This window comes from Phycodurus eques, chromosome 10 (assembly GCF_024500275.1).
Source record: "Phycodurus eques isolate BA_2022a chromosome 10, UOR_Pequ_1.1, whole genome shotgun sequence".
In the NCBI taxonomy this organism is placed as follows: Eukaryota; Metazoa; Chordata; class Actinopteri; order Syngnathiformes; family Syngnathidae; genus Phycodurus; species Phycodurus eques.
In genome coordinates this window covers 29153767-29178299 of record NC_084534.1, presented here as the reverse complement: position 1 = coordinate 29178299, position 24533 = coordinate 29153767, and the positions used below count along the sequence as shown (strand labels likewise).

General features: G+C 46.0%; 1 protein-coding gene across 10 annotated transcripts in view; it reads left to right on the top strand.

Moving 5' to 3' along the window:
• The window catches only part of ptprt (protein tyrosine phosphatase receptor type T), a 138434-nt gene extending 127699 nt beyond the window's left edge, over positions 1 to 10735 (top strand). For all 10 annotated transcript variants that reach the window (XM_061688123.1, XM_061688122.1, XM_061688121.1 and 7 more), the window contains 7 exons: positions 1745 to 1894; positions 2231 to 2404; positions 3899 to 4030; positions 5262 to 5387; positions 6602 to 6765; positions 7868 to 8003; positions 8070 to 10735. In XM_061688123.1, the coding sequence (XP_061544107.1) occupies positions 1745 to 1894; positions 2231 to 2404; positions 3899 to 4030; positions 5262 to 5387; positions 6602 to 6765; positions 7868 to 8003; positions 8070 to 8123 (936 nt within the window). In that variant the 3' untranslated portion in view covers positions 8124 to 10735. The remainder of the gene's footprint in view (positions 1 to 1744; positions 1895 to 2230; positions 2405 to 3898; positions 4031 to 5261; positions 5388 to 6601; positions 6766 to 7867; positions 8004 to 8069) is intronic.
• The last annotated feature ends 13798 nt before the right edge of the window (positions 10736 to 24533 follow it).

Genomic DNA, 24533 nt, shown 5'->3' with positions numbered 1-24533 from the left:
TTTAATTCACTGGCAAAGTCTGCAAAGGGGAGCCAACAATGACTTGCAAAAATCACTCACAACAGTTCCTTTTTGCAGTCGCGCCGGAAGTGGCCAAAAGGAGCCCAAATTGGCCACTTCCAAAGCAAAACGGCAGACGTCCTGTCTTTTCAGAATCAGAATCAGAATCATCTTTATTTGCCAAGTATGTCCAAAACACACAAGGAATTTGTCTCCGGTCGTCGGAGCCGCTCGAGTACGACAGACGGTCAATTTACAGAACACTTTGGGGACATCAAGACATTGACAAAAAACAATTGTGCAAAAAGATGCAGAGTCCTCGAGCACTTAGAGCAGTACGAACGACTAATATTGCAATAGTCCGGTGCAATGACCATTGTGCAAAGGGCGCCGAGACTTCAAGGAGTGGATGCGGTTTAAAGTGACGAGTAGTGCGATCATCTGGGACAATGCTGGTTGTGCAAATGTTACAGATACTCCTCAATCGGTGTGCAAATGGAGCAGATGCGACTCTGGCACGAGTGGCCAGTATATGCAAATAGTGCAGCGTGGCGAGACAACTACAGTGAGTGCACGAGTAATACATAATTGGCCCCACACAAATGTGACAACGAACTCAAGTCAAAAAATTGCCAGCTTGTTGTCATGGAATTAGAGGTTAGGTGTTTAAGAAGTTGATCGCAAGAGGGAAGAAGCTGTCGGAATGTCTACTAGTTCTAGTTTGCGTTGATCGGTAGCGCCGACCTGAGGGAAGGAGCCGGAAGAGCCGGTGACCGGGGTGCGGACGGTCCGAGAGGATTTTACACGCCCTTGTCTTAGTTCTGGCAGCGTGCAAGTCCTCAATGGCGGGTAGGGGGGTACCGACAATCCTTTCAGCAGTTTGGATTGTCCGTCGCAGTCGGAGTTTGTCCTTTTTTGTAGCGGCACCGAACCAGACTGTGATGGAAGAACACGGGACCGATTCGATGACCGCTGTGTAGAACTGTCTCAGCAGCTCAGCTTTCGGGCATGGCTTCTTGAGATTCTTTGGTGGTGTCTGCCAAATTTCATGTTGCTGAGTATAACTAGCTGTCGCGGTGATGATTATTATTTTTTATTTGTTTTTATTTTTAATCATGGTTAGTAGCCCTTGAACATAAAATGTCCACCTCGAATAGCCGACTCCATCTGTCTTTTTAGTAATTGCTTCCTGAGACTTTTTGGTGGGTCTTCTCATAATACACGTGGCTACCAAATTCCATGTCGCTGAGTCAAATGTGCTTCAGTGACTGAATTTTCAAAATATTCACATTGGGCGCAATTAAGCCTAAATGTCCACTTCGAACCAGCACGACAAACTTCCTGTGTCTTTTCAGGCATGGCTTGTAAAGACTTTTTTGTGGCTTTACTTACAGTATGACAGACATGCCGACCAACTTTCATGTTGCTTAAGTGAAACGGGTTTTGAGGGCTGCATTGTTTTTTTTTTTTAGTTGTTGTTGTTTTTAAATCCAGTGAGGCGCTTCAAAACAAAATGGCACACTTCCTGTGTCTTTTCGGGCATGGCTTCTTGAGACTTTTTTGCGGGTTTTCTCGTGATTGACATTGGACACAAACTGGCTTTGGGGGCTGAATTTTGACAAAACTTCCAGGAGGCGTTCCCAAGTGAATTTCGGGAAGGTTTACGAGCGCGACCCCTCGCAAACCGAAATGTCGGATCCGCGCGTGTATGGCATTAAAGCTCGCTCGTCTTCTGGTCGTCCAGGAGCAGTACGTGTTCGTCCACGACGCCATCCTGGAGGCGTGTCTCTGCGGCAACACCGCCATCCCCGTGTGCGACTTCCGAGCCATCTACTACAACATCAGCAGGCTGGATCCTCAGACCAACTCCAGTCAGATTAAAGACGAGTTCCAGGTGAGGACCTTTGAGACGTTTTTCCAGATATACACTGAACCCCCTTTTATCACAAGGGATAGGTTTGAGACCAAGCCACAATGCAATATGTAGAGACCATATCAAACAAATAATAATAAATTCAGTCGTTTTCCCACTCTTAATTTCGTTGCATCTCTTCCAGTAGAGCTCAGTGCTGCTCGGCATGTTGTGGCACAACATGGTACTGCAAGGAAGACGTGCAACTCTAAATTTGGACTTAGCTGTCTACTGTTAAAGCGAGCGGTACAGTGGGGGAACATTGCACGCTGTATTCCTTGCTTTTAAGAAAGCCTTTTCCTTCTACATTTTTGCCAGACCCTCAATATAGTGACCCCTAGAGTGCGGCCGGAGGACTGCAGCGTGGGTCTGCTCCCCCGGAACCACGACAAGAACCGGAGCATGGACGTCCTCTCGGCCGACCGCTGCCTGCCGTTTCTCATCTCTGTGGATGGCGAGAGCTCCAACTACATCAATGCGGCACTCATGGACGTAAGTCGTGACTCGAGTTTGGCAAATTATAAGTCCTACAATCTTGCTGAGTCACAACATATCCGAGATGGGACTTGGCTCACATACCGTATGTGCAAGTCATGTGTTCAATCTCGAATCTTAACCTTCAACTCGCTGCAGTTTAAAAAATAAAAATAAACTTTCTTAAAATCGAGCAAATCAACTCAAATGTTTTAGTACAGAAAGAAAGGTTATACTCCCAAGAGGAGGTTGTATTCCCAAATTAAGGTTCTCATCCCAAATGAGAATCCCCAGAGAGAAGGTTCTAGTTAGCTTTGCGTCAAAACTTGCGCTCGGTCCGGCGAGCCGTCGAGACGACGGCGCTGCCCGATGATGTCATTTTTAGGCGACACGCACTAAGTGAACTACAATTCTCAAAGGACTGTTCGACCTTCCTTCTGTATCCGTCTATGCATTTATCATGAATAAATACATTTATAATCAATGCAGAAAGCTCATGTATGAAACTAAATAGATGAAAATGAAAATGATGTTTTCGCTATAATTCTAGTTAGCTTTAGTTAGTTTTGCAAACGTAAAATGTCGTTTGAGTGAGTTCACGTTTTTTAAAAAAAGATTCTCATTTTTATTTTATTTCGTTTACGAAAATGTTTTTTCAATTTTAGTTGTGTTATTTTGTTTGTTTTCATTTACTATAATAACCTTGGTCCAGAGTGACAGTTTTATTCCCAAGGGAGGATTTTAGTCCAGAGGGGAACGTTCTATTCAAGTGAAGGTTATATTCGAGAGTTTCTAGTCTAGAGACAAGGTTCTAGTCCTTAGAGAAGGATGAAACCTCTCATGGCAAGAGGTTTCATTCTGGAAAAAGTTTCAAGTCCCAAGAGAAGGTTCTCGTGCAGACAGGTTTTAGGCCCGAGAAAAGTTTTAAGTCCCAAGAGAAGGTTCAAGAGACAGTTTTATTCTCGAGAGGTTTTAGTATATTTTGTCATAGTGGCAGTTTGTTATCGTACTGGAGGGGCTCCAACTGCTGGAGACACATTCCTTGTGTGTTTTTAACATACTTGGCCAATAAAGCTGATTCTGATTAGTCCGGAGAGAAGATTCTATTTTAGAGAAGGTTCTGTTTAAGAGCAAAGGTTCTAGTCTAGAGCCAAGGTTCTAGTCTTAGAATGGTTCTCATTCCAAGAGGTTTTAGCCTCAGAGAGAAGCTTCAAGTCGCGAGAGAAGGTGCTAGTCCAAGAGAAGGCTGTAGTCCAAACAGAAGGTTTTAGTCTGGAGAGAAAGTTCTAGTCCAGAGGTGAGGTTCTAGTCCCAAGGGACGGTTGTTATCTTGAAAATGCAGATTTTCAACTGTATACAGGTAAGACTTCTCATGTAATTCCAGTGGACTCTTCCAAAGTTTTTCACCAAGCGAGTCCCAAGTCCTAAAATTGCAACTTAATTCCCCCACCTCTGATTTGAGTGCGTATGTGCGTGCTCGCTGACGCACGCTCCGTCCTGTCCCACCCGCAGAGCCACAAGCAGCCGGCGGCCTTCATCGTGACCCAGCATCCTTTGCCAAACACCATGGGCGACTTCTGGAGGCTGGTGTTTGACTACAACTGCTCCTCCATCGTCATGCTCAACGAGATGGACGCCGCGCAGGTAACACGACAACAACAACACATTCAATCATTCCTTCGCCGCACTTTGCAAGATAGAAATTAAGAGAACAACAAGATATAATAATAACACAGTCAAAAGTCCATGGCTTGCATGTGCAAATTGTTTTGTACCAATAACGGGGGCACTCCTCTCCAAATGTATTTATAATACAGTCGTCCCTCGCTATGTCGCACTTCACTTTTTACAGGTTCTGTGCAACGCCGATTTTTTTTATTGTACTTATATCATGGATTATTCACTCTATTGTGGGATTTTTTGGGGGGGAAAGACTGCGTAAAAGACCGCAAATGTCCAAAGTTTGGGATCATTTCACACCTAAGAAAAGAAGCTAAACTGCAATGGCTTGTGCCTCCCCGTAAGTACAAAGTACAATTGTCTTAAACTACTCAACTTCACGTCTCTAGTAAACACATTGTTAGCTAATTTAATATAGCCTACCACCGCCAGTTAGTCCACATTGTAATACATAACAGGTGGTTTGGATAGAGGGACTATTGCACATTAATACATTAAACACAAGCATATTCTTGCCAGCCGCAGATGACGCCGTCACTCTGCGCACACACAGCGGCTAACGCTAATGCCAGTAAATAGCCGACCAAGCGTACGTCCTCATACGCTTACTTCCACAGCACTCAACGGGTCGCAGCCGCCTTTTGAAGGCAGGTTACACATATAGTGTAAAATGTGTGGGTAGGGACCCCGAGTGCACGAAAATAATACCTGCACCTTTCATGCATATTCTGATTGTTGGTAATGCAGTGTATGCATGACGCTTTAAAATATATGTAAATCGTCCAGTAAATACTTGACAGATTCCGTCTGTTGTTGGGATGGTCTGGAACGTAACCGCCGCGATGAACGAGGAAATACAGTACAGCACAGCAGGAAAAACTAGAATGACAACAACTCATCCAAAGTGGCAATAAAGTCCGCGGCACGCACATGCACATTTTGTCATCATTGATGCCGTCGCTTCTTTTGAAAGTTAAGTATGTACAACCTACCAACCTACCACGTAGAATCGACATAAATAGAGCAACTACTGGAAATAATCCAGACTCCAGAAAGAAGTCCACGGCACGCACAGACACAATATACGCGTGATGCGATTAATGCGGTGGCTCCTCTCGCCAGTTGTCCTTGAGCAGCAGAAGTAAACGCACCGAGTGGAAATAATCCCGAACTCCTTCTCCTCCCCCTCGGGCAGCTGTGCATGCAGTACTGGCCGGAGAAGAGCTCGTGCTGTTATGGTCCCGTCCAGGTGGAGTTCATCTCGGCCGACATCGACGATGACATCATCAACCGCATCTTCAGGATCTGCAACATGGCCCGGGTACGAGTCTCCGTCGTCCCCGCCCCCCCCCCCAACCTCCCTCCGGACATCCCCCCGCCCCTCCCCCGCTTCCCGGGTTCATCGCCTGACCAATCGATACCGCTGTCTGGTTGTCGTCGTGCTCCGGTGTTACCGAGCTCTCCGCATTTCAGACACTCAGAGCCGGTGAAGCGTGAAATAGTCGCAATTTTGTCCACACTTTCACGCCGTCGGGGACAGAGGTGCAATGGGGGGTGTTAACCGGGAAGCGGAGGACAGCGGCTCTCAGATGTTAGGAACAAGAAGGAAAATGTATTCTTGAAAAATAGCTTTTCATTTTTTTATTTGGGATCGTTGTCATGTGGCGTAATGAACAGTGTGGGAATTGGGATTTCGATGGAATGTCGTGAATTTTGTGAAACGGCACAGAGCCGCGTGAGGAAGACGGCGTCGGATGCCAAGGCCGCCTCGGGGGCCCAGCGCAGCCGTGAAATTGAATGAAAGAAAAGATGTTTCGCGTCGAACAAGGACGTGGAAGTCGTTGTGACTCATTTCCGTCAAAATGATTAGACGGGAGGAATCCCGCTGGCCGCTTTCCACTCCGAGCGTTGATGATTTTCTCATTTTTACAGACGGGAAGCTCCGCTGTGAGAGTCTAGCTCTCAGTCAGTGCGGTGACACACAACAGCACAGCACAACAGCTTTTACACGTTTTCATCTTTTAGTTTATGATGAGCACCGGATAGTCACTTACGATAACTCTGAGCTCTTAGTCTTAACCCTAGGATAACCCTTAATCCCTACCCTTACCCTGATCCTACAAGATCATAACCCCAAACCTAATGTTGACACTACCCCTAAACTAGGTTTACTCCAACCCTAAACCGTAATCCCAACCCTAATCCTTCATCCTAATCCAAATCTAATTTGAACCCCTAACCAAACCCTAAAACGGTCCTATCCCTTTACACTAACCCCTAACCTAATCTACACCCCAAACAACTATTATTCCTAATGTATTGCAAATCCTTTACACCAATCTAACCCCGAACGCAAACATCATCTTCACCCTACTCCAACACTAAACCATAATCCCAATCCAAACAACGGCTGTGTGAAAGAACACCCGAGACCAGAGTGTAACTTTTCGAGCTATGTCCCACCTGACTGTGCCGTCATTGGCCAGCATTTCACTTCCATTGGACGGTCTCGTACGTCAATCGTGTTCTCCTCAGCCCCAGGACGGCTACCGGCTCGTGCAGCACTTCCAGTTCATTGGCTGGCCGGCCTACAGGGACACGCCCCTTTCCAAGCGTTCCGTCCTGCAGCTGGTACGGCGACTCGCCAAGTGGCAGGAGCAGTACGACGGCGGAGACGGCCGCACGGTGGTGCACTGCCTGTAAGTACAACAACGCAACACTGCGATACGCCCACTGCGGTGTTCGGACTAGCGCGGCAGATTCCAAACATACAGTAGTTTACTGGGAAACACCAAGAGTTGTCTATGTAGTTTAATCCTTGTGAGAAAGAGCAGACACAGAATACAGCTGCTGAACACACTTATACCATACTGAAAAGCAGGGGCGGCGGCAACAAATAGAACCTGTGCATGTCGTGGATAAATAGATGGCTCAAATTAGGCACGGACAGACGTTCGGAGGTGACGATCTGAACTTTTTACTGACACGGGGGTATTTAGATGTGCTCTGAAGCCTTTCTCGGAACCTGGTTCCATTCTCGGAACTCTCCGGACAAGCCAAACAATTAGAGGCTAGTCCCTTAAAAGGAAGCTCACTGAGTAAACACCTTTTTGTACAACGAGGTCAATCCGTCAAAATGTTCTCGCGCTCTATAGGTTGACATTAGTTGCTTCGAGCATCCAGTATATTCCTCCCTTTTGGGGTCAGTGACCCCAAACCAAAGTTCCCAATGTGAGAACACGGTAGTGGTCTCATGGGCTTAACTTCGGGTAATCGTCGGCCCTGTTCGATCATTGGGGTGTAGGTGGAGCTCTCGACGGGGGCTCCTTTCGTCAGTGACTCGACACGTCACGCGTCCAGCTCGCCGGTTGACCGCACTTGCATTGTGAGCGTGCTCTGTACGACCGCTACAAAAAGACAACTTTTGATCTCCTGAGATCACGCCGTTGATGAGATTTTCTCTGCTCGGCCTGCAAAGAAGCGGGTAGCGCCTGCGAAAAGGCATGGATGGTTTGTTTATCTCAAAGAAACAACATGTTTGAACACATTATGTCACACAAGTGACCATTCGAAAGCTCTTCTATATGTGTGTGTGTCTTTGATATGCCTCAGTCACTACAGCGGGCAGATAATCAAAAGCTGCTTTCTCTACATGTATGTGTCTTTGATGTCAAAATGTGCGGCGAAGAGCTACGCAAGAGTCTGTGTTAATAAAGTTTTGCGTCAATTACTCGAGCCGTCGAATGTGTCATTGATGCCAAACGTGTCTTTGATGTCTTGTGATCCATCTTTTTGGCGCAGCACGGGCGGCGGGCGTTCCGGAACCTTCTGCGCCATGTGCAGCCTCAACGAGATGATCCAGCAGCAGAACATCGTGGACGTTTTTCACACCGTCAAGACGTTGCGCAACAACAAAACCAACATGGTGGAGACCATGGTGAGCGACCGATCTTTTCTCCAAAGCCGGTAGCACGCCTGACGTGCGGTTTATCCGTGTGCGCAGGAACAATACAAGTTCTGCTACGAGGTGGCGCTGGAGGCGCTCAGCTCCTTCTGAAGCGTCGCCGGCCTCTTTGGGCGCGCTGTCGACGCCGGCGATCGCCGGTCCGCGTCGGCTTCCGTCGCATCGAGGGACAAAAAAAGTGCAGAAGAAGAAGTCGGACGTATTCTTGTACAGTCGCTTTCACTTTAGAATGTCGTCTCCCCCTACAGGCCATACGTGCACTCGTTGCCTTTGAACCTCTCACACGCTGGCCATCCAAGACGGCTCCTTTTGCCCATCTGCTCGTCCCGTGTGCGTCAGGTACCCATCCACGCGGGATGTCGACCCGCAATATTGACGGGGAGAGTGAGGTTCAACTGCCCAAACTCACCGGCCGTGCCCCTTTGTGTCGAAAGCACACGACAAATAATTATCTGAATGTTCCGTCTGAAAGTGGCGGGTGAAAAAAACGTCGCGATACGCGGATCATCGAAGTCGGCGTTTTCTGTGCGTGTGTGTCGTTGGTACCGATGCAGGACGGGCACGGTTTGAAGTCGATTTGCTTTGAGTCGACAGCAATATTGACATCAATTATCTGAATGCGCAAAGCTGTACCGGCGAGTTCTGTCGCGCCGACTTCACAGTGACACGCCGACCATCAAAGCCGACTTTTTCCTGGCTCTTTTCTGCGTGCGTGTAAGGTACCGATGCAGGGAGGTTTGAAATTCACCTCTGAATTTGCTTTGTGTCTCAAATAGTCGACATAAAAGTATCTCATTGCGCAAAGCCGCAACAGCGAGATATGTCTGAAAGGCACGGGCGAAAAAACGCCGGCTGTGCCGTGACTCACTGATCGGCTAAGTCAACTTTTTCCTCGCTTTTTTTCCTGCGTATGCGTAAGGTCGAGTGCAGGGTGGGGGAGATTTGAAGTCGAACTGTAAATTTGCTTGGTGTCGAAAACCTAACAATATAACATATACTGTAACTATCTGAATGCGTGAAGCCGCGATGGCAGTCTGTCTGAAACAAACGCCGGCTCTACCATTACACCTCTGAAGGCGGCGTGAAAGCGGTTGGTCAGATATTTTCGACACATTCAACCAAGCTGTAAATAAGATACGACAAGCACACGTGCACACGCTGTTTTGGTCTGTGTTGTCGGAATATTTTTCCAAGTCCCTTCACCGCACATGGTATAAATAGGCCAGACAATTCTGTGCCTTTAACGCAGCCGTTTAGTATCTATCAACAGGCCACGTTTGACGGGCCTTGGTTGTGCGCCCAAATGTCATTTGGAAATTCAGACCCCGAAGCCCGTTTTACCTAACAACCTGAAACTAAACTTGGTGAGCATGTCTATCTCAAGTAGACCCACAAAAACGACTCAAGAAGCTACGCCTGAAAAGAAACAGGAAGTCTGCCGTTTTGGTTTGAAGCAAGGATTCTCGGGTCAATTGGACCATTTCCAGTGTTCCTTCAAAGATAAACTCAACCTTGTAATTTGGAAATTCGGTACCAATCTGTCTTGGTAACAGGAAATTTGGCAGACATGTGTACCACGAGTAGACCCACAAAAAATTCTCAAGAATGCATGTCAAAAAAAGATACAGGAAGTCTGCCATTTTAGCTCGAATCTGTCATTTTAGGCTAATTTTGGCCAGTTTTTGCCCACTGAGTTTTATTTTGAAATTCAGCACCTGAAGGCTTTCACCGAGCAACATCAAATTTGGTCGACCTGTCTATCATGAGTAGACCCACCAAAAGTCTCAAGAAGCCTTTTCCGAAAAGACTATTTTCGTTTCCAGTGGTCCTCTAATTTGTGGGGAAAATTCAGCCCCCAAAGCCCGTTTGACTTAGCAACATGAAATTTGATCGCTGTTGTCTACCAAGAGTAGACCCACCAAAACGTTTCAAGAAGCCATGCCGGAAAAGACAGGAAGTCAGCTATTTTGGTTCGAAGCGGCAATTTTACGATCACGTTCACCGTTTCCAGATGTCTTTCCAAGACAATCGCCTCAGAGAGATTTGATCTGATTGTCCGAAGTGTTCATCGGCGCCCCCTGATGGCAGAAAAACCGATGTCATTTAAGACGGCACGCTTGACGAGGCTAATTAATGTCTTGTGCTAGCTGCACTTAGCCATCCGCCATTGGCGTCTGGCGACAAAATAGCGCCGCCAGCGGACTTGTTGGACATTATTCTCGTCATCTCCGTGACTTGATGATTTTGGGGGTTTTAAGATAACGAGCATCCTCTTGATTTTATTTTTGTGTGCAGCATGTGGCCGTGCGTTAAAATGCTTTATTTATTTTATTTATTGGTTTTTTTTGCTCAATCTGTGTCCATTTTTTTTATCTCTCTCCAAACGCAACGCGTAACATCATTCATGATGAATAGCTTGATTTAAAACAATTTTTAAGTGTTCAAACTGCTTTTCTCTTACGTTTTTGTTTTGGGCTTGCGAGTGAGGCTTTCGAGTGCACCAGTCAAACCATTTGATTTTGTTTTATATTTTGTTGTTTGTGGATTAGTTCTTTTTTTTTTTCAATATCATGAATTTGTTTAGCATTATTTAAAATAAAATAAAAAAAGATGATTTGTCCAGCAAAGTGTTTTTGGATTTCCTTGTTTGGCTTGTTGGAAAGTGTGATTAAGATATAAAGTAATAAAGGGACCAAAATGCTGAATTGTTGTTGTTGTTTTTTCCTCGTGTAAGCCCATCACAGTCAGTCAGTCACAGACAAATGGGTCATTTTCATGTCATTTGATCAAGAACGGGAAAGAAACGCCTACTGAATTTCCTCTTGAAAATCAATCTGAATTATTGGCAGTTATCCATTTCTATGAAGAAAAATATTGTAGTATTTTTCATACTTTTAATGCCAAAAGGGCTTTACTGTTATGTTTGTGTTATGGTAATCCTGACTTGAAACCCTAACACCGACGTGAAACACTCGCCCTATTTTGACACCTTAAATCAGGAGTTCACACCCGACTTTGAAACGCTGACCCTAAATTCATACATTAACCTTCCCTTTCAACCATTATTTGAAACCCAAACCCTGGCTTCACACCCTACTTTGAAACCCAACTTGATACGCAGTTTTTTTTAAATCTGCGTTCGAGTTTCAAATCAACTAAATACCCTCGTGTGTATACTACGTATTTGCAAACACGGTATCTATCTAGTGCGATGTTTTGATGTTGATACATCATTGAATATGGATGTTTGCCTTTTTTGAAGGTTCACATGTACCAAGGCGGCAATATATTGCAATATTATGATCACGCACGCACGCGCGCCAAATGTTATTTGAACCTTGCTGCAGGCTGTCAAATAATCATTATATTTATTAACAGTATCAATATTGCATAAGTTGTGTGTGTGCGTGCGCGCACACGCATGCATCTGTGCTGACATGCCAAAAGGCAGCATGCAGGTTCAATAATTGAACGACAAGAAGGTGAGCATGCGGGGCCACTTTGATGCCTGACGTACGGAGGAGTGTTTGCCAAACAAAAAAAGGAGAAAGAGGAGTAACCGCGAAAAGATGGAAAGAGGCCTCCTTCCTCCTTCCTCCTTCCTTCATTCCTTCCTCTTCTCTTCTCCCTTTCTCTTCTTCTCCGTCACGTATTTCGCCGCTGGCACAGCCAGGGGCTCAAAAAGCAATAATTCACTCCCCGATGTTGTTGACAAGAAGGAATATGTATGAGGGGCCGTTAGGGACATTATTCAGGATTAGCTCTCACACTTACTATTCAAATGCTTTCACACGCACCCAAACTACTGAAAGGCTCTCATAAGGACTACTCAGACACGCAGGGGTCTTGCTCTCATTGACACTACTCAAATGCTCTCATTTAAACGGCTCAAATGCTCTCATTGACACCAGTCAAATGCTCTCATTGACACTACTCAAATGCTCTCATTCAAACTACGCAAATACTCTCATTTCGATCCCTCGGGCGGCGCTGCATCAGAAACCGACATCGATGTGTAAAGGATATCACCACATGAGCTCAGGAACACTTCAGAAAACCAATATCAGTAAATACAGTTCGGCGCTACATCCAATTTGTGCAACTTGAAACTCTACTACGCAAAGCAAAAGCCATTTATCAACAACACCCAGAAACGGCGCCGGCTTCTCCGGGCCCGAGCTCATCTAAGATGGACCGACGCAAAGTGGAAAGGTGTTCTGTGGTCCGACGAGTCCGCATTTCAAATGTTTTTGGGAAATTGTGGACGTGGTGTCCTCCGGGCCAAAGAGGAAAAGAACCATCCGGACTGTTATGGACGCAAAGTTCAAAAGCCAGCATCTGTGACGGTATGGGGCTAGTGCCAATGGCATGGGTGACTTACACATCTGTGAAGGCACCATTCATGCTGAAAGGTACATACAGGTTTTGGAGAAACATACGCTGCCATCCAAGCGACGTCGTTTTCACGGATACCCTTGCTTATTTCAGCAAGACGATGCCAAACCACATTCTGCACGTATTACTACGTAGCGTGGCTTCGTAGTAAAAGAGTGCGGGTACGAGACTGGCCTGCCTGAAGTCCAGACCTGTCTCCCATTGAAAATGCGTGGCGCATTATGAAGCGTAAAATACGACAACGGAGACCCCGGACTGTTGAACGGCTGAAGCTGTCCATCGAGCGAGAATGGGAAAGAATTCCACCTAAGAAGCTTCAACAATTAGCGGCCTCAGTTCCCAAATGTTTATTGAATGTTGTTCAAAGAAAAGGTGCTGTAACACAGTGGCAAACATGAGCCTGTCCCAGCCAGCTTTTTTGGAACGTGTTGCAGCCATAAAATTAGAATGATTATTTGCTAAAAACAATCCAGTTGATCATTTTGAACAGCTTGTCTTTGTAGTGTATTCAATTAAATATAGGTCAAAGATGATTTGCAAATCATTGTATTCTGTTTTTATTTATGTTTAACACAACGTCCCAACTTCATTGGAATTGGGGTTGTACATGCAAGACGCTACAATGCTACCCTGTGAATCCACTCAGCCTTCCATCCGTGGGTCAGCATTTGAAATTTGGGTTAAAGCCGTGCTTTCAAAAATCGTGTTTCAAGGCAGATGCTGAGGCTACATTAGCTGCAATGATGACATCATTATTGTCTTTATGTCGCCGCACTTTACTACTCATTCCCTCTGCGTGTGTGCATGTGAGTGTGCACGCGCATGTGTGCGTGTGTAGCTGGACACCTTGATGACCTCATCATTTTGAAGAGGATGATTGCTGGCAATCACCGCTGTGCCTGCTTGCTTTCATTTCACATGCACACGCACTTTAGCACATGTTGTTCTGTCTCAGGAGCTCATAATCTTCACGTGTCTCATTTCTCTTCTCAGGGTGTCTCTCTCACACACAAAAATGCACAGACTCAAACATTCTACACACACAAAGAAACACACACAGAAACACATATACTGAGGCACACGTGAACACGCACTCATCGGCATGCACAACATATTCCGCACACACAAAAACAGAGGCAAACAAAACGGAAACATATGCAAATAAACACAATCAAACACATCCATCTATCCATTTTCTTCCGCTTATCCAAGGTCGGGTCGCGGGGTCTGCACCTTTAGCGGAGAAGCCCAGACCTCCGCAGCCATTTCGTCAAGCTCTTTATGGGAACTCGCGAGGCGTTTCCAGGCCAGCCGAGAGACTTAGTGTCTCCAGCGTGTCCTGGATCCCTCCAGGTTCTCCTCCCGGTGGGACGTGCCCTGAAAACCTCACCAGGCCATGACCATCCGGGGGGCATCCTAACCAGATGCCCGATCCCCCCTAATCTGACTTTTCTCAATGCGGAGGAGCATCGGCTTGACTCTGAGCCCCTCCCGGTTGACCGAGCTTCTCACCCTATCTCTAAGGGAGAGCCCGGACGGCCTGCGGCGGAAACTCATTTCGGCCGCTTGTATCCGAGATCTTGTTCTTTCGGTCACGACCAACGGCTCGTGACCATAGGTGAGGGTAGGAACGTAGATCGACCGGTAAATCGAGAGCTTTGCATTTTGGCTCAGCTCTTTCTTCACTACGACAGACCGATACAGAATTCACATCACTGCAGATGCTGCGCCGATCTGCCTGTCGATCTCCCGTTCCATTTTTTTCCTCACTCGTGAACAAGACCCCGAGATACTTGAACTCCTCCACTTGGGGAAGGATCTCCTCCCTGACATGGAGAGGGCACGCCACCCTTTTCCGACTGAGGACCATGGCGTCAGATTTGAAAGTGCATATTCACACTCGCCCGCGAACCGCTCCAGCGAGAGCTGGAGATCACGCATAGTTGAAGAACCACATCATCTGAAAAATGCAGAGACGCAATGCTGCGGCCACCAAACTGGACCCTCTCAACACTTCGGCTGCGCCTCAAAATGATGTCCATGAAGGTAATGAACAGAATCGGTGACAAAGGGTAGCCTTGGCGCCGTTATCGCCGGGAATGAGGACCAAACTCTGACACCGGTCGTAGAAGGACCGAACAGCCCTTCTTCCCATATTCCTGGAGTACTCTCCAGAGGAATCCCCGAGGGACACGGCCAAAGGCCTTCTCCAAATCCACAAAACACATGTAGACTGGTTGGGTGAACTCCAATGCACCCCCAAGGACACTTCTGAGGGTGTAGAGCTGGTCCACTGTTCTACAGCCAGGATAAAGACCACACTGTTCCTCCTGAATCTGAGAATCGACTTCCAGAAGGACCCTCCTCTCCAGAAGCCCTGAAGAGACCTTACTGAGGAGGCTGAGGAGTGTGATCCCCCTGTAGTTCGAACACACCCTCCGGTCTGGGGTGGTCGTCCCCTTCTTAAAAAAGGGGACCACCTTATATCTGAACATGGTGTTTATTATGGACAATCCCTGACAAGCACAGAAGTCCAATAACAGAAGACCGCTTAGGTTCTGATCGGGGGGGCCATTCTTCCCAATCACACCTTCCCATGTCTCACTGTCATGGTCTCCCAGCAGAACAAGGGAGTCCACAGAGGCTCTCTCCGACACACCCCTCCAAAGACTCCAAGAAGGGTGGGTACTCTGAGCTGCTGTTTGGAACATAGGCACACACGACAGTCAGGACCCGTCCCCTCACCCGTAGGCGGAGGGAGGCTACACTTTCGTCCACTGGGGTGAATCCCAACGTCCGGGCACTGAGACGTGGGGGAATGAGCACTCGTCCTCTCTCACCATCAGCAACGCCAGAGTTGGAGACAGTCCAACCCCTTTCGAGAAGAATTGTGCCAGAGCCCAAGCTCTGTGTCGCGGCGAGCCAGATTATATCCAGTCCGAATTTCTTGTGTTTGTGTGAGTTAATGTGTATGATTGTATGTCTGTGTGTATGGGGCTTATGTATATAGTATACGTTTGATATGATCCCCTCCTGGAGTTGTCCCCTTATTGTGTGTCCCCATGATCCTAGGAGTTCAATTGTCTGGGGCCGCATGGCCCTGGTTGGGTCACCCATGGCAAACAGGTCCAAGGTGAGGGAGCAGACAAAGCACCAAGTACAAATTTTGGACCTCATTTCCCCCTACCTGGACGCGGGTCCCCCTTCCCATGGGCTCACCACCTGCGGGAGGACGTGTGAGCTGGGCGGCGGCCGAAGTCGGAGACCTTGGCGTCCGATCCCCGGCTACAGAAACTGGTTCTTGGGACGTGGAACGTCCCGTCTCTGCCAGGGAAAGAGCCTCAGATTGTGGGCGAGGTCATAAATACGCTTGCACGCACATACACACACACACAGTCACCACACACAACCCATTCCACACACACAAACAGAAAACACACAAACACACGGACATGGTTGCGTTCACTCACACACGCACACACAAGGAGGTCGGGCTGATCCGAGAGGAGGAACAATTTCAGCCACTCGCTATTAAGTCAAAATGATGGCGGCCGCTGCCACAAATGGCAAATAATGCTGCCAATGTGCTGTGAAATGAACCCGACAAGCGTGTGCGCTCGTGTGTGTGTGCGTGTGTGTGTGCATGTCCGTGTGTTTGTGTGAGTGTGTGTGTCATATAAGGAATATGAGCAAACCTATGTCACTGATGAATGAAGACGAATCAGATCAAAACAAGTAAGCAAGAAAATATTCAACACTTTAATTTTATATTTGTAGAAATTGTTTGAAAATGGGCGGCACGGCGGTCGACTGGTTAGAGTGTCTGCCTCACAGTTCTGAGGACCGGGGTTCAATCCCCGGCCCCGCGCCTGCGTGGGTTTTCTCCAGGCACTCCGGTTTCCTCCCACGTCCCAAAAACATGCGTGGTAGGTTAATTGACGACTCAAAATTGCCCGTAGGTGTGAATGTGAGTTCGACTGGTTGTTTGTTTGGATGTGCCCTGCGATTGGCTGGCAACCCGTTCGGGGCGTACCCCGCCTCCTGCCCGACGACAGCCGGGATAGGCTCCGGCGCGCCCGCGACCCGCGTGAGGAGAAGCGGCTCAGAAAATGGATGGATGTTTGAAAATGGCCACAATGAGGCTAAAAGGTCCACTTCAAGCCAGAATGGTCTACTTCCTGTGCCTTTTTAGGCATGTCTCCTTGGGACCTTTTTGCTGGTCTACTCACGATATACTGTACATGTCTACCAAATTTCATGTTGCTACGTCAAACCGGCTCCAGGGGCTGAATTCTAAAAAAAAAAAATAGCTGTATTTCATTTCAGTTCCATGTTTTATGGCAAGTGATCACAACTTAAACCAAAGCAGACAACTTCCTGAGTATTTTGAGGCGTGGCTTCTTCAGACCTTTTCGTGGGATTACCCGTGATAGACAAGCCCACCAAATTTTAGGTTGCTACGGGAAACTGGCTTCAGGGGGTGATTTTTCAAAACATTACAAGAGGCACTCGCAAACAAATTTGTCAAATGTCAGCCGCTCCAATTGATAAGATTTTCACCAGGATCAACACCCCTACCAAGTTTGCAATGACTTCTGAAGCGTTACATTTAGATGAGGCAATGCATTGCGATGCTTATCACTTCTACTTGCAATACACAAATAAAAAGCGTGTGCGTGTGTGTGCAATCTTTGAATGCGCCCTCAGCCAAGATGTCGCGATAGACACAAAAGCTGCGAAATTATACCACAGCTGTACGCCATGTGGTGAAAGAATGAAGAAAAAGCAGAACATTCTGAGCAGCTGTGTCATACAATCAACTCAAACGCAGAGCCCAAATGTTTGCGTGGCGTGGGGGACCTAAATAGAGCAAACAGTGGATCCCCCGACCCTCCCAAAGAAAAAACATTTTCTTAGACGAGCTATAATTTAGTTCCTTGCCAAAGCCTCGGCCCACCGAGATGATTCCTCCTTTCAGGATGGAGGGAAGGATGTAAGGGAAGGAAGGAAGGAAGGAAGGAAGGAAGGAAGGAAAAACGGGGTGGGGCGGACAAAAGGGAAGAACAGAAGACAAGAAAGGAAAGATGGAAGGATGGAGAGCTGTTGAGATGGATGGATGGATGGATTAACGGAACAGGAAGAAATACGTCAGGAACGGAAGGACAAAGAAAGGAAGCAAGAAAAGCAAGAATCAACAGAAGGAAAGATGGATTTAAGGAAGAAGCGCCTCTTGAGCTACTTTGCTAAGCTCGAGCTAGATGGTGAGGTGAAGGCAGCGGATGGTAGGAAGGTGAACGGGAGGAGGGAGACAAAGACAGAGGAGCTCAGCAGAAAAAAAACGAGATGATTAAAAGTGAGGAGGAGGAGGAGGAGGAGGGGGCGCATCACCACAGGGAACGAAGGAGGAGGAGGAGGCAGGATAAGTGGCGAGGAGAAAAGAAGCTGTGAGATCATCAAAGAAGAAGCAAACCAGAGGAAGGATAATAGAAAGGCGAGATAACGGGAGCAGACGGGCCCCCGACAGAATAGTTTAGGAGCCGCCGCTTGAAAAAGGAGAACGGCCCACACAGCAAAAGTGGAGAAGGCTCCTGGTTCTTCTGCTTCTTCTTCTATGGAAGTATGTCTGTGCCATCAGAGTTTGAATTTCTAACACGGAATTTTTTCAGCAGTGATATTCAACATGTAAAAAAAATCAACATCTCAAAATATTCAGTGGAGAAATATTCAAACTAAAAAAAGAAAAATTCCGTGTAAAAAAATTTCAGCTGCAAAAAATTCTGATATACTTCCAAGTTCTTCTTCGTTTGGTTGTCAGCAGCAGAAATTCCTCAAAGACGCTCGGATCAATGATGCTTTGCGCAGACGTTTTACTGACAACATCATGCAGAAGTGAAACATCAAGACAATTTGAAGATTGTTGTCCCGCACTCGTGGCGGCTCGGTGTACGACTGGTTAGAGCGTCGGCCTCACAGTTCTGAGGACCCGGGTTCGATCCCCGGCCCCGCCTGTGCGGAGTTTGCATATTCTCCCCGTGCCTGCGTGGCTTTTCTCCGGGCACTCCGGTTTCCTCCCGCATCCCAAAAGCGTGCGCGGTAGGTTTACTGACGACTCTGAATTGCCCGTAGGCGTGAATGTGAGTGCCAATGGTTGTTTGTTTGTATGTGCCCTGCGATTGGGTGGGTAGGGTGTACCCCGCTCAGAAAATGGATGGATGGATGGATGGATGTTCTGCACTCTGGATGACACATTTGGAACAACTTGAGTCCAACCGAGTTTGGAACACTTGAAAATAACAATCATTGACTGGACCTTTGAAATTAGGGTTCCGAGAAAAGATTAGGGTTTCAAACAGGAGTAAAGCTTTTGAACGAGGGTTTCAAATTAGGGTTGAAGCCAAGGATAGAGTTTCAAAGCTGTTTTTGAAATGAAGATTTCGCATTTGTGGCTCTCCTCATGATAGACATGACTACCAAATTTCATGCCACAACGTCAAACTGGCTTCGAGGGCTGAATTTTCAAAACTGGAACTCAATCTAAAACCCCTTTGAAAGAACAAACACCAGTTGTACTTGATTGTTGGTCTTTCATTGTTCATCTTCGTGGAATTAGCATTAGCGCAAAATAGCGCCGTTGGCAGACAACATTGCAGGCATCTCAGCAACCGAGATCCCGGGAATTTCCCCCTAATTGCCTGCTTCTTCCCCTCCTTTTTCCATTGGCGCTCCCTCCCTCCCTCCCTCCCTCCTTCCTCGCGTGGCTGAGATGTAATCGGTGCGACTTGCAGCTCATTTCAACGAGAAGCATTTCAAGTGCCAATTAGACGCTAATTGAATTAAAGCCACAAAGCCATTTAGCCGCGTCGCTCCTCTCGCCTGCGGACGGGGACAAATGATTTTGGCTGTTTGCGGGAAAGGAAAACAACAAATGATATGATGTAAAACGCTCCATGTGTACAACAGCTGCTGCATGCGCATGCACACACACACACACATAAAACAAGTGTTTGTTTGTTCTTCACCTGAAGGGAGGCCAGCATCTTTGTGATCAAAGGATGACAAAACTGGAAAAAAAGAAATGGGAGGAAGAAAAAAGAAAAGAAAGAAGAGAAAAGAAAGGAAGAAAAAGCAAAGAGGGGACAAAGGGAAGGAAAAGAAAGGAGGCAGAAGGGAAGAAAAGCAAATGGGCAACAGTAAACAAACAAGAGTCACAGAAATGGAAAGTAAGTAGCGACAAAAGAAAAGGAAAAGAATGACAAGGAAAGTGAAGGAAAGAACAAGAAAAGGAAGAGAACGGCAAAAGAAGGAAATGGATGTAAATGGGAAAAAAGGAAAGGAATGTGACGGAAAGGAGGACGACAAAGGAACATAATTATAAAGGGAAAAAAGGAAAGGAAGCGGAGGGAAAGCAAAGAAGGAAAGAAAATAGAGCGACAAGGAAGAGGATGGAAAGGAAAGAGTAAGGGGAAAGGAAAACTAAGGTCATGAACAATAACGAAGGAAAGTGAAGGGAAGGAGGAAGAGGAAAATAAAGACAACAAAAATAAAGGGAAAAAACATGGCCAAAAAATTCAAATAAAAGCGAAGCCAAGGAAAAGGAAAAGAAGCGATTCATAGAAGGACGGGAAAGTGTAGGAGAGGAAAAGGGGAGAAGGGCAAAGCGAAAACAAGAAGACGAATAGCAAAGAGGAAAAGAAAAAGAGGATCAGGAAAAAGGGAAAGAAACACATTTGATTCTAATTGTGCTAATGAGCATAACTAGCGTGTGCGTGCGCGCGCGTACACGTTTGTGTGTCGAAAGCTGCACCCAACGATTTATTTCCCGTTTAATCCCGTTTGGCAGCACGGGGTTAGCTCGGCGTCAAGGTGTATTTATGCTCGTGTGTGTGTGTGTGTGTGAGGGGGGGGGAGGGGGGAGGCTTTCCAGCTTGTGGTCCAATCTGGTCTCCTCGCAGCTGCACTGAGGAGATAAAACGTGCGTGTGGTGTGTGCTTTCGAACACAACGCACATATTTCACTGCAAACACACACAACCCCAACAATGGCGACATTCGAAACCCTACCGCTTATTTGAAGACGCTGAACCCAATTTGCAATCAGAACCTTGCTCGAACACGAACGCGGAGTTTAAAGCCAAACTTGAAACCTTACCCCAGGCTTCAAACACACAATTTGAAACCCTAACACTGTGTTCAAACGCTACTTTGAAACCCTAACACTAAATTGAAACCCCAATTTGAAAGCCCTAACCCAGGTTTGAAACCCTGATCCAGGCTTGAAACCCCAATTTCAAACCCTAACCCCGGTTTAAAGCTCTAATTTGAAAACCTAGCAGTAAATTGAAACCCCAATTTGAAACCGTAAAACCAGGCTTGAAAAGCCAATTTGAAACCCTAACCCTAATTTGAAACACTAAACCGAGCTTGAAACCCTAATTTGAAGCCCTAATCCTCGCTTGAAACATGGCTGAATTTCAAACCTGAACCCTGGCTTCAAAGTTTGTTTGGAAGCTTAATTTCAAAACCTTACACTTGCTTCAAAGCTTGAACCAGGCTTGGAACCCTAAGTTGAAAGCCTAACCCTTTCTTAAAACCCTACCAGGAGGGCTCAAAGACAACGAACGCACGGACACACTGAACCCTTAAATGCACACACACGTCCACGACTGGGTTAAACACAGCTTAGCTTAGCACTTAGCCTCTACGCTTTGGGGTCACGGCAGTGTCCAGACCAGCGCCGTTTAGCGGCCACATTAGCAACGGACGGCGGCTTAGCGCTAAGTACGTCCGTTAGTAAGTAAGTAAGTAAGTAAGCGCCTTTCTGCCGCCAGACGGGAACAATGGTCGCCGCCGCCGCCGCCGCACGCTAAACAGATTAGTCACTCGCGCTTTTCGGACGTGATGTAAACAAAGCTCAGCGGGCAGATTTGTGACTTTCGCCGCGTATCGCTTTCGTGCGGCTTTGTGGCCGCCGCTATGATCCGCGTTAGCTTGTTTGTTTTTTGTTAGCCATGCTTAGCGAACGTCGCGCAGGGATTGTTTCTGGAAATGTCACTGGCCCCATTGCGCCTCCTCCTTTATTGCCCGCCACGAAAAAGAAGGAGCGGCGCTATTGTTTTATGCATTTCCAATTTTTGCTGACCACAGCTAGAAAAAAAAGTCAAGCGCGGACTCAGCAAATTTCTTCGGCCTCTTTTTGTTTGGCAAAGGAGTAAAAAGTTTCATTTTTGGGGTCCTTTACAGTTGACTCTGGCCAGTGAAATTGTAAAACAAAAAAGTGCACAAAACCAATCAAAACAATCCAAGAAAACAATACAAAAATAAAACTAACACACAAGAAAACAATTTCTCATACATGCAATACAATACAATAACTAATTCAAACATATGTAATTTATAATGAAAATAATTAAATAAATAACAATAATAAACAAAAACAAGAATCCAAAGAGTAAAAAGAATGAAACAAAAACAATTAAAAAGCCAATAAAAACACAACGAACATTTTTCTACAAACACAAATAATAATAAACAAAAGCAACAATAAAAAACAGGAACATAGCACAAAAATACTTTAAAAGTTCAATTCAAACCATTAAAACATCTAAAAACTAATAATACAAATAAATAAGAATAATTTAAAAAAACAACAATACAAATAGTAATACAAAACTGTGACAAACCCAACAAAGACAATCAAAAAACAAGAATAAAAATGAATAAATTAAATAACAGTAATAAAGAACAACAGCAATACAGAGTGACAGCATTGATAAAACCACAACAAAATCCAAATAACTACAAAAACAATAAAGAAAGACAAAAGAAAGAATAAATAAATACAAATAAAACCAAACCACAATACAATATTAAATAAACAGTCTCACTGTGCTAACAAATAATACAATAAATACAAAATAAATGACAATAACACACACAAAACAATAATAAAGAATAAAAACAATAGAACTTTTTAAGAAACAATAATAAAACATCCATCCACTGCACATGCGCGCATAAACAAAAATGGAACAGTTGTTGAATGTGACACTTGAAATGGAAGAGCAACAAAAAGATTCCAGATGTTTGAATGTAGCGTGTACACTTAAACACAGCAGGGAATTAAGGGATTACAATGCCAACAAAAGGGATTACGCCATTAGTGGCACTCGCCTCAACTCATCCTCGTCCAGCGATGAGTGCAAAAAAGCCACCGGACAGAAAAAGATCACAAAACATGGACGGAAAACATCAAGACGGGAGTGGACCTCTTCCTTTGAATTGTGCTAACCACAATGTGTGTGTGTGTGTGCGTGCGTGTGCGTGTGCGTGTGTGTGTGTGTGTGTGTGTGTGTGTGTGTGTGTATAGGTGTGGGACTTTATCAAATGAATCACAATTCATTAAATGACAACAAATGAATTAGTTCCAACAAAAAATGGACGCATTTTATTGCCATTTCGTGTTCCTAACTACACAGAACTTTTGTCAGTGCCCAATTTCCTGGTACACCAACTAAACTGACGCATGTCAGAGCTCAGCTCCCAAAATGGAGGAATTGGGTGAAACGGCCGTGCTCGGACTGAAGGGAGGCAAATTTCATTCTACCCGATGGAAGCCCTGATTCGTGTGCTTTTGTGCAAATTGTACCAAAAGGAGTCTTCGTACAACCAAAGCACTTCAATGAATGCTGTGACATCTGATCCAACTTTTCAAGTGCTGTGCAGAAACCATTTCAAGGCTATACTGTACTATTCTAAAAAATGTCCTAAAATGGCACTTCAACTCTAGGTCTGTTTCATTTTGGCCAGGGATATTTCCATGAGTTTTTCTACTTTTACACATGCTGTCTGGACAGTGCATGTGTCCAAAAAGTGTCCGGTTGCCACTTAAACCGACGTTGACAAAATCTGTTAGTTCCAGAATTTGCCACTGTTGTTTACTGGCGCTGTGGCACAATATAGACAGAGACTGGGACACACATATTTCCGGGTCACAGATATAAATTAGGACAAGGTCCAACCAACAGACGTGCCACCCGTGCCTACACGGTGGCCATTTTGAATGTAGCGACGTTCCATTAAAGGCAAGGCATTGCCATTTGGCGGCCATGTTGAAGGTGGACACTTTTCCAGGTCATGCATTGATGTGGCGGCCATGATGGCAGGAGTTCTAGCCATTGTCGTGTAGAGCGCAGCACAGAGAGGGAGCAGCATGTTGGCGGTGTTAACTTTAAGAGGAATACGAAACAAATCTCTGGAGTTCGGAACATGCTATATTTGGTACAGTAACAGTTTTTTTTCTCGAGCCGTTCGTCTATAGCAATGGTTTGGAACTAGGGAGCACACTAATTCCTTGCGGCTCATGAAAGCGACAGCCTTGACTTGCCTACGAGTACGTCAACAGTGTCACCATCGAGCAAACCAGCTTGGTAAGTTTGGATAAAGTATAAAACTTCCATCCATCCATTTTCTGAGCCGCTTCTCCTCTGGTTAGAGCGTCTGCCTCACAGTTCTGAGGACCCGGGTTCGATCCCCGGCCCCGCCTGCGTGGGTTTTCTCCGGGCAAACATGCACGGTAGGTTGATTGAAGACTCTAAATTGCCCTTAGGTGTGAATGTGAGTGCCAATGGTTGTTTGTTTACGTGTGCCCCGCGATTGGCTGGCAACCAGTTCGGGGTGTACCCCGCCTCCTGCCCGATGATAGCTGGGAGAGGCTCCGGCACTCCCGCGACCTCAATGTCTCAATGTCTTTCTGTCTCCAAAGTGTTCTCTGTCAATTGACGATCGAAAGGTTGTCGTACTCGAGCGGCTCCGACGACCGGAGACAAATTCCTTGTGTGTTTTTTGGACATACTTGGCAAATAAAGATGATTCTGATTCTGATTCCGATTCTGATATATACACACGCGCTGTATGAGCATTTTCTGTACGTGTATATTTGTATCTTGTCGCCTCCTATTGTGTATGTTGTTTGCCTTGTAAAGTTGAAGCTGAGTGACTGCCGAAGAAATCAAGTGCTCACCTGCGCTACTCCACCACTGCACCCGTCAATCATGTTCGCAAATCAAAAGAATTCGTAATCAAGGTGCGCGCAGGCAAGCGGCGCTGATTA